This window comes from Vigna umbellata, unplaced genomic scaffold (assembly GCF_029865625.1).
Source record: "Vigna umbellata cultivar VRB3 unplaced genomic scaffold, Vumbellata_1.0 scaffold_684, whole genome shotgun sequence".
In the NCBI taxonomy this organism is placed as follows: Eukaryota; Viridiplantae; Streptophyta; class Magnoliopsida; order Fabales; family Fabaceae; genus Vigna; species Vigna umbellata.
In genome coordinates this window covers 34,263-48,157 of record NW_028274451.1, presented here as the reverse complement: position 1 = coordinate 48,157, position 13,895 = coordinate 34,263, and the positions used below count along the sequence as shown (strand labels likewise).

The 13,895-nt window shown below is 34.9% G+C and overlaps 2 protein-coding genes and 1 non-coding gene across 3 annotated transcripts; 2 read left to right on the top strand and 1 right to left on the bottom strand.

The window, feature by feature from the left end:
- Positions 1-973: 973 nt before the first annotated feature.
- On the top strand, positions 974-4,320 carry LOC148190638 (glucan endo-1,3-beta-glucosidase 7-like; the record flags this gene model as incomplete). Its single annotated transcript, XM_088102715.1, is given in 5 exon segments — positions 974-1,002; positions 1,005-1,630; positions 2,866-3,192; positions 3,281-3,566; positions 4,017-4,320. Coding segments are annotated over 5 exon segments (1,306 nt in total), but the record flags the coding sequence as incomplete, so codon positions are not given.
- A 506-nt stretch (positions 4,321-4,826) lies between these two features.
- On the top strand, positions 4,827-4,898 carry TRNAE-UUC (transfer RNA glutamic acid (anticodon UUC)). Its single transcript has one exon. It is a non-coding gene; the product is annotated as a tRNA-Glu (tRNA).
- Positions 4,899-5,609: 711 nt separating this feature from the next.
- LOC124842522 (coatomer subunit gamma) lies at positions 5,610-12,236 on the bottom strand. The gene is made up of 18 exons (XM_047319024.2): positions 12,060-12,236; positions 11,444-11,541; positions 11,291-11,341; positions 11,087-11,200; positions 10,752-10,952; positions 10,550-10,651; positions 9,642-9,749; positions 9,331-9,564; positions 8,847-9,097; positions 8,560-8,731; positions 8,324-8,479; positions 8,176-8,226; positions 7,650-7,790; positions 7,385-7,582; positions 7,026-7,157; positions 6,774-6,947; positions 6,387-6,626; positions 5,610-6,107 (listed from the first exon to the last, which is right to left on the bottom strand). The coding sequence occupies exons 1-18, from the start codon at positions 12,103-12,105 to the stop codon at positions 5,913-5,915; spliced, it is 2,664 nt and encodes an 887-aa protein (XP_047174980.1). The 5' UTR covers positions 12,106-12,236; the 3' UTR covers positions 5,610-5,912.
- Positions 12,237-13,895: the final 1,659 nt, after the last annotated feature.

Below are 13,895 nucleotides of genomic sequence, written 5' to 3'. Positions count from 1 at the left end.
AATATTTTGAGAAAATATAACGATACAATATTTTTACACGTGTCATTTTTAATAAATTTAAAATAAAATAATATAATAAAATGTAAGTAATAAATTAAAGAAATTTTTTGTCAGAATATTTTTTTTAATAATTTTTACGTTGAGTCTGTTGGATGCATATATAGAAGGATATAATTCAAACCAATACATGTATTATTTATTGTACGGGTTCAAAAGTAGTATTAATTGTAATGTTTGGTGTTGTTTAAAAGTGTGATTGTACAAATTGGGTAGACCATAAGGTGAATACGGTAAATTCCTAGAAAGCGCAAAAACAGTGGAAAAGTTTGAGTAAAGGGTAATCACTTTCTTCCCTCAACGATATCCAAAAAGTAACATGAGAGGTTAACAATTTTCTTTTAACATTTTTTTTTTCAAAGTTATGTGGTACTCTTTTATTAATTAGTATATTAAACGAATTAATTGTAATTTTTTTAAAAAAAACATTTTTCATCAAAAAAACAAAATATTTGATTAAGTGAGAAATTTAAAGAAACTTTTGAATGAGCTACTATTATGAGAATAGCAATGGCGCTACGTAAATTCCAGAAAGTGGCCATTTGACAAGGACACCTTCTATAACTTTGTCTTTGGAATATTTCTACCGTTACAATATTACAAAAATAATTATTATAGACTCCTACTATACTTTTAAGTCTTGGTAAACTCTTTTATTTTAATATATTTATTTGTGGGTTTTGCCTTTTCTCCTTTTATATAACAACACAACATCTCTTCCTTCATACACTTCCCAGCAATGGCTAACATGGCACCTTCTCCTTCAATTTTCCTCTTCCTTTCTCTATTTGTCATCACCTTCTCCCTCGCTAGTTAGTTACCTCTTTTTCCAACCGTTACTGTTTTTACTGTTGCCTTTTCAACCGCTTTCAACAAAATTAAAATCTTTAATTTCTTTAACTTATTCTTCTTGCAGACTCTCAATCTTTGTAGGAGTAAACTATGGCCAGTCGCCGACAACCTTCCGCCGCCGGACTCCACGGCCTCGCTCCTCAAATCCACCTCCATTGGAAAAGTCCGCCTCTACGGTGCCGATCCCGCAATCATCAAGGCCCTCGCCAATTCCGGCATCGGAATCGTCATCGGTGCCGCCAACGGCGACATTCCGAGTCTGGCCTCCGATCCCAACGCGGCCACTCAGTGGGTTAACGCGAACGTGTTGCCCTACTACCCGGCCAGCAACATCACTCTCATCACCGTCGGCAACGAGATTCTAACCTTGGCCGACCAGAGTCTTGCCTCCCAGCTCGTGCCGGCGATGCAAAATCTCCAGAATGCCCTCAACGCGGCCTCTGTGAAGATCAAGGTCTCCACTGTGCACTCCATGGCCGTGTTGACTCAATCGGATCCGCCGTCGTCCGGGCTGTTCAACCCAGCGCTCCAGAACACGCTGAAGCAGTTGCTGACGGTTCTGAAGGATAACAAATCTCCGTTCACTATCAACCCGTACCCGTTCTTCGCTTACCAGAGCGACCCGAGACCCGAAACGCTGGCGTTTTGCCTCTTCCAACCGAACTCGGGGCGGGTAGACTCCGGCAACGGAAAACTTTACACGAATATGTTCGATGCCCAGGTGAGTACAGTAGCTCTCACTGTTTTTTCGCTTTTAAAAATATTTTTTTATTATAAAAAGTTGACGTGGGAGTCAAGTAGACAATCATCCTCTGCTTTCTACATTCCGTCCACGTGTCCACACTGTTTCTCCTTACACCCACACACTATTTTCAAATCAAATCTTGCTCTTCAATCCACCGAGTAGATAGCTAATCTTGTCTTTCAGCATTAGAAGGACATCAAGGTTCAAAATTTAATCATATATTATTATTGATATATTTTATAACTATAATAACTAATAATTAATAGTTAATGTCGATCTCATTCTCACCCACATTCTTGGTTCGAATTCAATCCACAGAGTAGATCGCTTGCTTAAATTAATTTCTTATCCATGACGTGATCTTTTTGCTCAGTTTGTTTTTTCCTGTTATTGCTGTCGTGAAGATTCATATAATAATACGATGACGGTGATTTCTTTCCATTTTTCAAATGGAAAGTCGTTTGATTCGTCTACATACATGACTAAATTGTTATCTAACGTTTTATTTATTTTTGCCCGTGATGCTGCAATGAGAGTCATGTTGCTGAAACAACTCCATCATTCACAACATTTCATTTTATAATAAAATTCTTATTTTATGATGCAGTATGCTTCATCTGAGTTTATGTGGCTTGAACTTTCAGGACTAAACTTGAAAGTAGATGTAGTTACTCACACGTAGATGTATGACTTCATATGTAAGAATAAAGAAAAATTTGACAAGGATTCTGGATTGACTCACTCCGGTGTAATAACCCAAGATAAGAGTGAAGTTATTCTTATCCATGTATAGTTGAGTAATATTACTGCATACTCTCACTCTGGTTGGAAACAGGCTGGCACACAGTGTGGTCACAAAACAAGTCCTTCCAAACCATCAATAATTGTTGCCATGTTGGGCATGGATAAAGAAAATGGGTCACAGTGAGTGAATATGGTAGGTAGGTAAACCCTTGTCTTTTTGAACCTGTGGGAATAAAAAAGGTAGGAAAGATTTCAATGTCGAGGAACACCGTTGTGCTACCAACAACCTACCACTTGTCCTTGGTCCAATTCAATTGCCCCTTTGATTTTAGCATATGCAATAACTCTGATTTACCCAAACGCTAGCTTTTGGTGGCTCCAAAACTTGGTTGGTGCAGGAACTATGCTGCTAACCGTTTAAGGATCTCATCTGGTTTATTAAATAGTGGCGTGTGAATGTTGTGCAGGTTGACGCTGTACATTCTGCTTTGACTTCGATGGGGTTCCAGGACGTGGAGATCGTGGTTGCTGAGACTGGATGGCCCTCACGTGGTGACAGTAACGAAGTAGGACCTGGTATTGAAAATGCAAAGGCCTTTAACGGGAACCTGATTAATCATCTTAGATCATTGGTTGGGACACCTTTGATGCCTGGGAAGTCTGTGGACACTTACATTTTTGCACTCTATGATGAGGATCTCAAACCCGGTCCAGGATCTGAACGCGCCTTTGGGTTGTTCAAAACTGATGGTACCATGGCATACGATGCTGGCTTAGCCAAGTCGAGCCAGCAGGTGAGGAAATTGCTACTTTATAAAAAGGCTGATAAGTTTCATAAAAGACTTTTCTATAACGTGCAGCCTCTTTATATTGTGTCCACAGGCTCCATCAACTAGTCCAAAAACTCCTGTTACTCCAGCACCCAACACTTCTGGATGGTGTGTACCCAAAGCAGGAGTTTCTGATAATCAGTTGCAAGCCAATATTGACTACGCCTGTAGCCATGGCATAGATTGTGGACCAATTCAACCGGGAGGTGCTTGTTTTGAGCCTAACACAGTAGCATCCCATGCTGCATTTGCGATGAATCTCTACTACCAAACATCTGGCAAAAATCAATGGAACTGTGACTTCTCCCAATCAGCAACACTGACATCCCAAAATCCAAGTAAGTTCTCAATTTTCAATTTTTAATCATTCCACTTTGAACGAGGAATAATAATAAAAAATAGTTCCATAGTTACCTATCAAGGCTTAATCCAAAATGAAAACTAGGCATGAGAAGTTAAAGTGGTGAAGAATACTGTTCTCTGATAGGAATAGAATCATAGAATCGGAAGAAAAAAAATAAAGTTGTCTTAGCTGTCACAAAGGTGTGATGTTGAAGTTACCAACGGCCCTTTTTTGCAAAAGGTTACTTTTATTATAGAAGAAAAAAGACTAATGCTTTTGACAGTTTAGGTGGCGTATGTTTGGTGAACTATTGGAAATTGAATTATATAATATACGGCGTTGTTCTGGTTCCTAATCTACGGCATGGTTATGGTATAATAATACGTAATACGAATACCTATACGGTGTGTGTGGGTTGTCTAACTCGATTTCCTCCTCATGGTAGGTTACAATGCTTGCACATACGTTGGTGGGAGCACCTGAAATCAGAGGCTTCAGCTTTGTGTGAAGAAATAAATTATGCGGATGGATGTGTATTTAGATTAAATTAACGAATAAGAGCGTATGCTTTAATTGTATTTTGTTTATAGCCTTTCAGTTTTATATAGCTTTAATTTATAGAGGCATGCCCATTCTGGTTTTTGTCTTTTGTCCACTTCTTAAAGTGGCAATCAACAATTGTTTCCTTCAATTTTACTTCTCCCATTTTTTCAATGTGATTATCTCATCATCTCTCTTTTATTACTTAATTTTCTCTGTTTGTATTAAATAGTACAAGGACACACTTCTAATACTGCCATGTGTAGTGCAATTGACCTCATAAAATTTATTACATCTGAATAATTTTATCAATACCCTGGGAATCTTTTTGGATAAGTAAGATTTTAGGAAGAAATTCAATCCTAAATAAATTGAGAATTAACTGCAAATACTTAACTACTTGTAACAAATCCATGTTGTGTGAAACCACCAAAATAATGACTTTCGGTAATCTAAAGGATTGAGGCATTTAATGTCACGCTGGGTGTAGAGTTAACACGTTGATTGTTATTATCAGTAGTAGTAATAAGTTACTGCTTTAATTTGGAATAAAACAATTTTTTTTTGCTAAATTTGTTTACTCTTTAATACACTTAAATTATGATTTCATATAGATGCTAAAAATGTGTGTATATTTGCGAGGTGGTTTCTTTCAAAATAACAAACGGTACAACTTATCTGTTATTTATTATATTTGTCAAAATGAATACCATAATCCGTTGTCGTCCAGCGGTTAGGATATCTGGCTTTCACCCAGGAGACCCGGGTTCGATTCCCGGCAACGGAAATAATTTTGTTTTATCTATTTTATGCATATCTGACCTTATTTTAATATTCCTAGGGGTAATAAAATTTAAAACTCCAGTGAAAATCAATATTTCGTTGTCGTCCAGCGGTTAGGATATCTGGTTTTCACTCAAGAGATCCTGGTTCCTGGCAACGGAAGTATTTTTGTTTTATTTTATGCAATCTGACGTTTTGTTTTTTATTTTATTTTTATTTATTTTATGAAATCTGACCTTTATGTCTTGCTTATAAACACAACTTATTTATTTATTTTTATTACGAAATATCCAAATTCATAATTTTGAAAAGAAATTGCAATTAAGATTTTGATGCTGACATGTGGACTTATGCCTATCATGCACGTTCTTCCATAAAAGCAGGGATGGAATTAATACTTTTTGTCCATGGGGTTTCAAATATACATAGTTAAAGATCTGATAATTACACCATACACGTTTTGTGCGAAATATACAATTTAAGTTTGATATAAATAATTGTTAGCTATATTAGAGGAAAAACACAATTAATATTTTCTTAATTTTCCAAATTATAACTATTGTAAATCAAATTAATAGGAACGAACTTTCAATTTATACCTTAACACATTTTATGAATATAAGAATGAAAAAGCACTTCCTAGAAATCATGATATTCAAACATAAACATGTCTACGTCATTGTCATAATACAAGAAAGCGTAAAGGTCGATCAGGTGAAGAAACATGTCTCCTGTACTAAACAAATTATGTTCAACAAAATCCAATTCTTTGATGACACGAACATTATCCTCAAATATTCATCTTAGAATGACTGCTAGGCGGAAAAATGAAGGGTATGAGGCCGGCGGCGATTGAGTTGCAGTATCGTTGCTAGTCTAACAAGAAATGCAGTGAGTAAAGGACAAAACAATTACAATTTTGAAATTCTTTACAAACGTCGATCTATATGCCTGCTCAACTCCAATCTCATTAACCAAAAAAGGGTTGAATTGAGTCAATATTTCTTGACTCAATGGACTAGCCGCTTGCGACGATCTCATGAATGGCATCGCTGACAGTTTCATCCTCCGATCTGACAGACAGTTTCATTGCAACATCCTTCGGACCATCAAGTCCAAAAGACAACCGTACAAGCACCTTTACATTCCCTATGAATACACCTGACAATAAGCATGTGTGTGATCTTGAATTGGGAGGAACCTCCTCTGTTCCCTGCACACACTCATCAGAACAATCATTACTTTACAGCATATCCATCAAGTACAACAAATAAGCTATAAAAACTGTACAATCACATGCTTTTTCACAATCCCTTTAATAATATTAGACACTAATAGTGGTCAGTAGCGAGGGTTTAAGGCAATTAAGGAGAGTTCATAGGTTTGAAATGTTTGTGTTGAACACTACATGCAATCGTTCTAAACCAAACAAGGACATATACAAGTGGTCTCAAAAGAGTTACCAAAGCAGCAATTCAAATCACGGGCTTACCTCGCAGGGCTGCAAGCCAAGCAGGTTGATAACAGTATTTACAGCTTCAGCCAAGCTCTCTCTAGGTCCAAGACCGTACTCATCCACTCGCTCAAAATCAGGGCCCAAGCTTTCCCAAGCATTCCTAAAATTAGACACCCCCACTTTCAACACATAATCTGCAGCAACAACCTCCAGATCCTCCAGCTGGTATTCATCTTCAACACCGTCATCTTCAGTCTCGCCAGTGGTAGGGTCAACCTGAAGAAGATCCAGTTTATCTATGGATGAGATTGCTACAGAAATATTATAGGTCATTGAAAAATAAAATAAAATAAAATAAAACAAATCTAGATATTCATATAATAAAAAAACAAATAAGCTTCCCAAAAGTAAAGAGAACAATACCTCTTTAACAATAAATTTCAGAACGTTCGAAAACTTTCCAACTGCTGATACTCCCTCTGGCTTCTCAAATGCCACAAAAGTCTGTCCAGGTGAATCATAAGGAAGAGACCTGATAGGCTTGGAGAACACCTCTGAGAATTCTTCTGCTTCAGAAGCATCCACATTCACAATAACCTGTAATAGGAAAAAAAAATTACAGACCTGGGAGTTGGGTTATTTTGTGGAATTTGAAGCGTCTAGAATTGTAATTACATCTTCCAATAATTGCTCAGCTATTGTGTTGGTGCAATTGTACTGGAACACAACATGCCTATCAAAAATGTGTTTAATGACATTAACAGCATATTCTGTCTCGGCTTCAGTGAGCTCCACAGGTGCTGAGGACTGGTAAAAAAAATACATACTGCGTTAGATATAGAAAGAACAACATCACATATAGAATATGAAAGAATCTAAATTTGTCTTCTATTTAGCACACGTGTCTATCTATATATAGACACATGCTAAATAAATACACGCATGTTAGTATGCCATTAATTTTAATGCAATGATGTATACAGTAGATAAAAAAAATTAAACAAAATCCTCTGTCAAGAATAAAATGGAAGAACCTTGAAAAGCTTCCCAAAGTTTGCACACTCTGGAATGGTCAAAAGCATCTTCTCATATACATCTACAGTTGATAGGGGACCACTTGGAGGAGCACCCAAACCAGATGGCTTTTTACCAGGGGCTTTCTTTTCTGCAAGTGGCTGGGACCTGACCTCCTTGGGCACAGAGTTAATGTCAAAAGCTTCTTCTGAAGGCTCCTACATTCATATTAAAAACATGAGATCATGCACTCTGTGGTAAGCAAGAAAGATGCTGAGGACTTACATAATTTTTCAAACTATTCTCCAGATTAACAAGTGGGATATCAAATGACCCAAACAGGAAGTCTTTTACATCCTTATCAGTCTCAACAACTGAACCATCACCTCCAAGTGTGTTCAGGTAAAGTGTTGCCCTATCGCGAACCTGAAAAGAAATCAAAATACCAAATATATATTGAAGTGGTTAACAATTTAAAAAGTAAAAAATATCCAGAACTGAACATCAGTATCCGAACACAATGGACTCTTTTTCTTATTCCCGCATATTTGACAGACCTGGATCTCCCTCCCCAAGCAAATCTAAAACCTCACCCTTATTACTTTCCCTCTTTTTCTTTATTTTGTGCACTGTTCTAACTGACTAACTGTTGACACAACAAACATGCATTTGTTTGAAAGATTTAAACAATTGAAAATTGAATTTTAAACTTACAGGTATGAGTAACAAGATATACAAAATACTTAGACAACTAAAACACTTCAAGCCCCATAACTCATATAAAACGTTAAAACAAGGTTAAGAAATTCACCTCATCATCACTGTCAAAAAGACATCGCCTTAGCAGAACAAATATACGGGGCTAAAAAAAAATAGTGAGATTCAAGTTAGCACCAAATATCCCCAAAAGTAATATAAAACATTTAGAGAAAACCAAAGCAAACAAAAACAAGTAACACCTTCAACGCATCAACTGCAGCACCAAATTTTGCCAGTGTACTCACGGCACTTGCCCTAACAATGGCATTCTCGAGATGTACTCTATTATAAATGTAACGAATGTATTTGCTTGGGTCTGATGTTTTAGGTCCTTCAATCCCCAGGAAGTGAAGTATCTACAGTGTGCAAGGGGGAAAATGGTTACTGACAAAATGCAAAAAACTGTGAATGATGAAGCACAGGATGGAAGTAGTACCTGTGTAGACAAATAAGTGAACTCACAATCTTCAATGAACTCACAAAGATGAAGCAACCCAGCTTCCTTAGCATCAGGGATATCACTAATGAGAATCACAATTGAATCCACAATTGCCTTCTTGTAATCAAAACCACCTTCCTCCCTAAGAATATTACTCAGGAAGTTCATCCTGAAAACAAATGCAGAATACAAACCATCAGCAGAGAACATTCATCTAAGAAATAACTATCTAAGATGTAACATGGTATACAGAGGAGTTGAAAACCATATACAGGGACACATACAGAGATCGATATTTTAAAGGGAACTTCAGGCACAATGATCTTATTGCTTCAACAACAACAATTTTGAACTCATCAGCAATATCAGACATGAAATTTGTAATCTGCTTCATAAGACGATCCACACTAGATTCATTTCCTGTTTTCAAAAGTGTAGTAATAGCAAGGGTAGCAATGCTTCTGTTCTGATCAGAGATTAAACTTTCCATATCAATGTTGCAGTTGGTAACTGCCATTGGATGTGTCATTGCCACCTGTAAAGTTTCAAAGTCACACTTAATGATTAAACCCTGTCCAGTTTGACCATCACAAATCTCATTAGAATATTTAGCAAACACTGAGAGTATTGATTTTCTATCAACTCCTCCAAGTCATAAAAGGAAAAAGAACACAGGCAGGGAGCTTTCAGACTTGAGTGACATTTCAAATATCCCATTATTCTGCAGCAGCATAAAAATTAGTTCAGTAAAATTTGAGAAATTATTACCTTGTTCAAGGTGCGGACAGCAGCAAATCTCAACACTGGCTTAGAAGAACTTAAAAAGAGTTGAAGAACAGTAATTGCGGGAGTTAATTCTCGACTTGTTACACCATTGAGCTCTGTTATTGCTCTAGCAGCTTCAAAAATCACCATCTCCGACTTGTGACGAAGGCAACTCTCAAGATAATCATAGAAGGGGCGTTCCCCTGACGCTGTGTTATTGCCTGATTCATAAATAACCTACATAGATGACGGAAGAAAGGATTATGAAAATAAATACCACCCCAGCAACAATGTACATATGGAAGGAAACACACCTGACTAGTGTAACGGATCAAAAGGCACTGCGCTAAAGGTGAGCGAACACTCCCCCTTGTCAAACTAGTAACCAGCTTGCTTACTGCCAATCGATCATTCTGTCGTATCTGCAATGGTTCAAATCACCATGTACCAGTAACTCTCTTTAGAATTTATACTTGTGTTTTGTTTGATAAGAAGAGTCAGCAATGATACAGTAAAAAACTTAGAGGACGGTGTTAAAGGAATAGGATTTCCTATCATGATCCAGCCTAAACTAATTCTACAAGATAATTACGTTAGATGTGTAACGAGTCAGAAGGTGCAAAAATTTACAGCACTATACAATCAATGCAGGGGACATTCAACTTGTTTACCAACATGAAGTTCAAAGCATCTAAAACTTGGTTTAGTTGAACTAAGATACAATACAGATATCTGAACAGAAACTCGAACTTGAAATTTTTTTATGTACTATAAGAAGCAACACTTCTAATTGATGCTGAAGTTGAAGTTAGAAATATAATGATGAATATGCTAAAAATTCCAGCTGCAGAAGAGAATGTGATAATATAACATGAACCAGGAACCAAACAAACAAACATTAATATCTTCAGGTGAAATTCAAGAAGTTTTGCTTTCTCTATGTATAGTTAAATTCATCACCCACATAAGCTCATTTAAGTTAAGCTCACAAAGAAATGTACTTAATTGGTGGATGTTGTAAGAGGAAAGAATGAAGATAAGTTCATTCGTGACATTTAGCTGTGATAAGAGTAGTGATGATTCAAGAAAGTGCACTGGCAGTAGAAAGATACAGGCCACCATACAAACCTTGACACACTAAATGACCCTAGAATGATGACAGTTTTAAGGTGCTTCAACACCTACAAAACCAGTGCATAACCAAACTTGTCTGGAAGCATACCTGATGTAACAAAGCCAGAGCATGAAATTGTACAAGGGCTGCCCTTGATTGAACAGCTTCCTGAACCTCATTGCTCCATCTTTTTACAATTTCAGGATTTGTCTGTAAAAGGGGCACAAAATAAGTGAGCAGCATACAATTCGAGCATTCAAAAAGTTTCAAATATATATATGTGTGTCACACACACACACACGATTATTACCTGGAGCAGATGAAAGCCACTAATTAAAGCAGCACTTGCAACAACTGGATTTTTATCTACAATAGCTTGTTTTAAATACCGCTCAATTTGGGAAAGGAGTGTTCCATCAGTGATTCGACAAAGCACACGAATAGCATTGGCCTTATACATGTCAATTTTGCTATTCATATCTTTCATTAGAGAGCTTGTCACGATGATAACCTATTTTAAAATTAAGGACATAGAACAATCAAAATCTAAGCTAGTAGAACAATCAAAATCTAAGCTAGTAGCACAGATCATAGACGACACAAATAAATCTAAAATAAAAAAAAAGTTGCATGAGAACATGTAACCTCGTCTGCAGATGGAGATATCTCCTTTATCATCAAATAGACCATTCTCCTTAATCCCATATCTTTAGACTGGAAAAGCTTAGTAACAGCAAAGAAAACTTCTGTTGCTTCAACCTAGCAAAAATAAAATTTCTCAGGAAAGGATTAACAGCGGTCTCTAACATAATTCCATAGATAAGCATGGTGATGGATATCATTCTAGACCTTTGTAAATGTCTCTCCCTGATTCAGCAGGTATAGGAGTTTTGTAATAACCTGTAAATAAGATAACAAAACAAGCAGACTGAGAATTCAACCACTGAATCATTTACAGAAACGAGATCACAATATAAGCATCCTTTAGTTCACGACACAAACCTGTGAACATCTCCTAGCATCTAGTTGAGGGTCATTAAAAACTCTGGCCTCCTGAAGAACAGACCCCTTTTCAATTCCCATAAAGGGGGAATACTCGGCTGCTCAACAACCAAAATCACATCACAATTAGTAACATTAACAATTTATTCTCAATTAAATCAATAATTATGAGTAGGATTCGTGACGATGCAAAACCCTGACTTGGTACCCAAAAAGGGAAGGAAAAAAATGTAACAAAGAGCTAAATATCTGCCACTATCACCTAATCCAGGGAAACTTATTCCACTATCTGCATTGTAAATTATCTGTCAAGATCAATTCGAGCTTTTACAAACGATAAGGAATCGAACCAGATCAAACTAGAGACCATTAGGAAAGTCAAAGAGGAACAACATAAGATTCAATATAAGGATGTAGAGAATTGAGATATCTAAGTACGAGGAACTTGAAAATTGAAATATCTAACTAGGCGAACCCTACTCTAGTATTCGGAAATGGAAATGAAACACGGATCTGGAAGCAAAAGGAATTGATCCAACAGTAGCAATGAGAGAACGGAAAACGCTAAGAGCAAATGAGAGAGAAAACGGATCGAATTAGGAAAAGAGAAGAGAACCTTCGTCGTCGCGGTCATCGTCCTTCTTCACTAGCGGCTGAGCCATCACCAATCACCGGTGAATCTGTGAGATCTCTGTTCTGCGAATGCACCACTCGAGTTTGTGAATGAATGAAGGAATCAGTGGTGAATGCTGAGGAGACGAAGGAAAATGTTGTGTTAAAAAGCACGAGTTCTTTTGTACTCTGCGATGCAGATCGAGTTCAGGTTCCAATTAAAATTTAATCACATTTTATTATATATTTTAATTTTTTAATATAATCATTCACAATATTGTGTAAATATTTTTTATACTCTTTTCACTTTGTATTATTTCTTATTTAATCACTTTGTTTTTCTAAACAATCTTATTCATTGAAAAATTATAATTTTATGTTTTAAATTGTTTACGTTAAATAATATGAAATTTCCTTTTTAATTTTGTTTTGTTACAACTTACATGTTCTTCCATTACAACCCACACAACATTTTTTCTTAATCAGCATGAAAAAAAGACAGCTTTGTTTTCATTGTCTGCTTTCCCTAATTCTTTTACTTTAATACTTTTATTAATTATTATTTCCCTCATTCATCCTATATATATATACACATTATTTCTAATATTGTAAAATTAAATAAGTTGAAATTAATTTTTTTTATACATTAAAATAAACATGTTGCGTCACATGTAGTAATGATGAATATATAAAACATATAGATATAATATTTGTTATTTTTTATAAATTCAAATAACTTTTAAGTTTGAACAGAAATATTAAAATTAAAATAATGTGCATTTAACACGATGTAAGTTTGTTCAGTAATAGTTATTGATAATTGTATTTAAATCATACTCTGCATTGCAGGTTTTATAAATGCTTATAAAATAATATGTTGGATAAAAATATTACATAATAACGTGTGATATATTAACTAAATGATATATTCAAGGTATGTATTTCTTAAGATTAATAGATAAGCAGGTAACCAAGGTAACCAAGGTAAACAGGACATGTGAGTGTTGAATTATAATTGAATCACTATAAATATTAATTTTATTGAAACAATATCAATTTAAGGTCCATAAAATATCTATGTTATTGGGTTAGTATCACTTTAACACAAAATATATATAAATATAAAGATAAATTACATATGTAAGGTGAGTTTAATTGATTTTTCATACTTAATTATGAATTAAGCTTATTGATTAAAATCTGATTGCCGGAATAGGTTGAATTGTTTTAATTAATTTAAACTATTATTTTTATTAAATAAATTTAAATTTTAAAAGAATAATTAATCGCAAACTATATGGTGTATTTAGGGTTAAAAAATCTAAATAGGGTTTAATTAGAAACAAACAAAATGTAAGAACGTGTTTTATTAAGAAAGGATTGATCTTGCTTAATCCTAAGTTAGTTTTAATGTAGGATAAATAATTAATTCATTACGACAAATATATATATATATATATATATATATATATATATATATATTACTTTTAGCATACTAAAAAAGTTATAATTTTACTAAAATTTTAATCTCGTTGATAATTAACGTAAACGAAAACATGTATAATATTTTACAATTATCACCTGTTTGGTGTTTAATACATTTATGAATTTTGGATCAAACATTTTTATATGTTTTTTTTTAAATCTAAACTTTTAGGCAAGGAATTTTATTATAGCTCTTTCATTGTATACTTTTTTTTTTGTGTTTCTATAGCATGTAAATAATTTACTTTTGGTTTATTAAATACATTGTTAAAATTTAACCAGTTTAAAATGAATAAAATATTTCAAGGATTGCAAAAATGAACATTTTACGGAAAACAAAATAAAACAATAAAGA

Excerpts from the sequence above, each read along its gene's own strand:
- LOC124842522 (XM_047319024.2), bottom strand. The coding sequence starts at position 12,105 with ATGGCTCAGCCGCTAGTGAAGAAGGACGATGACCGCGACGACGAAG. Across the intron at positions 8,732-8,846 it reads CCTTTAAAATATCGATCTCT|GATGAACTTCCTGAGTAATA; the intron begins GTATGTGTCCCT and ends ATTTGTTTTCAG. Across the intron at positions 8,480-8,559 it reads TCACTTATTTGTCTACACAG|ATACTTCACTTCCTGGGGAT; the intron begins GTACTACTTCCA and ends TGCACACTGTAG.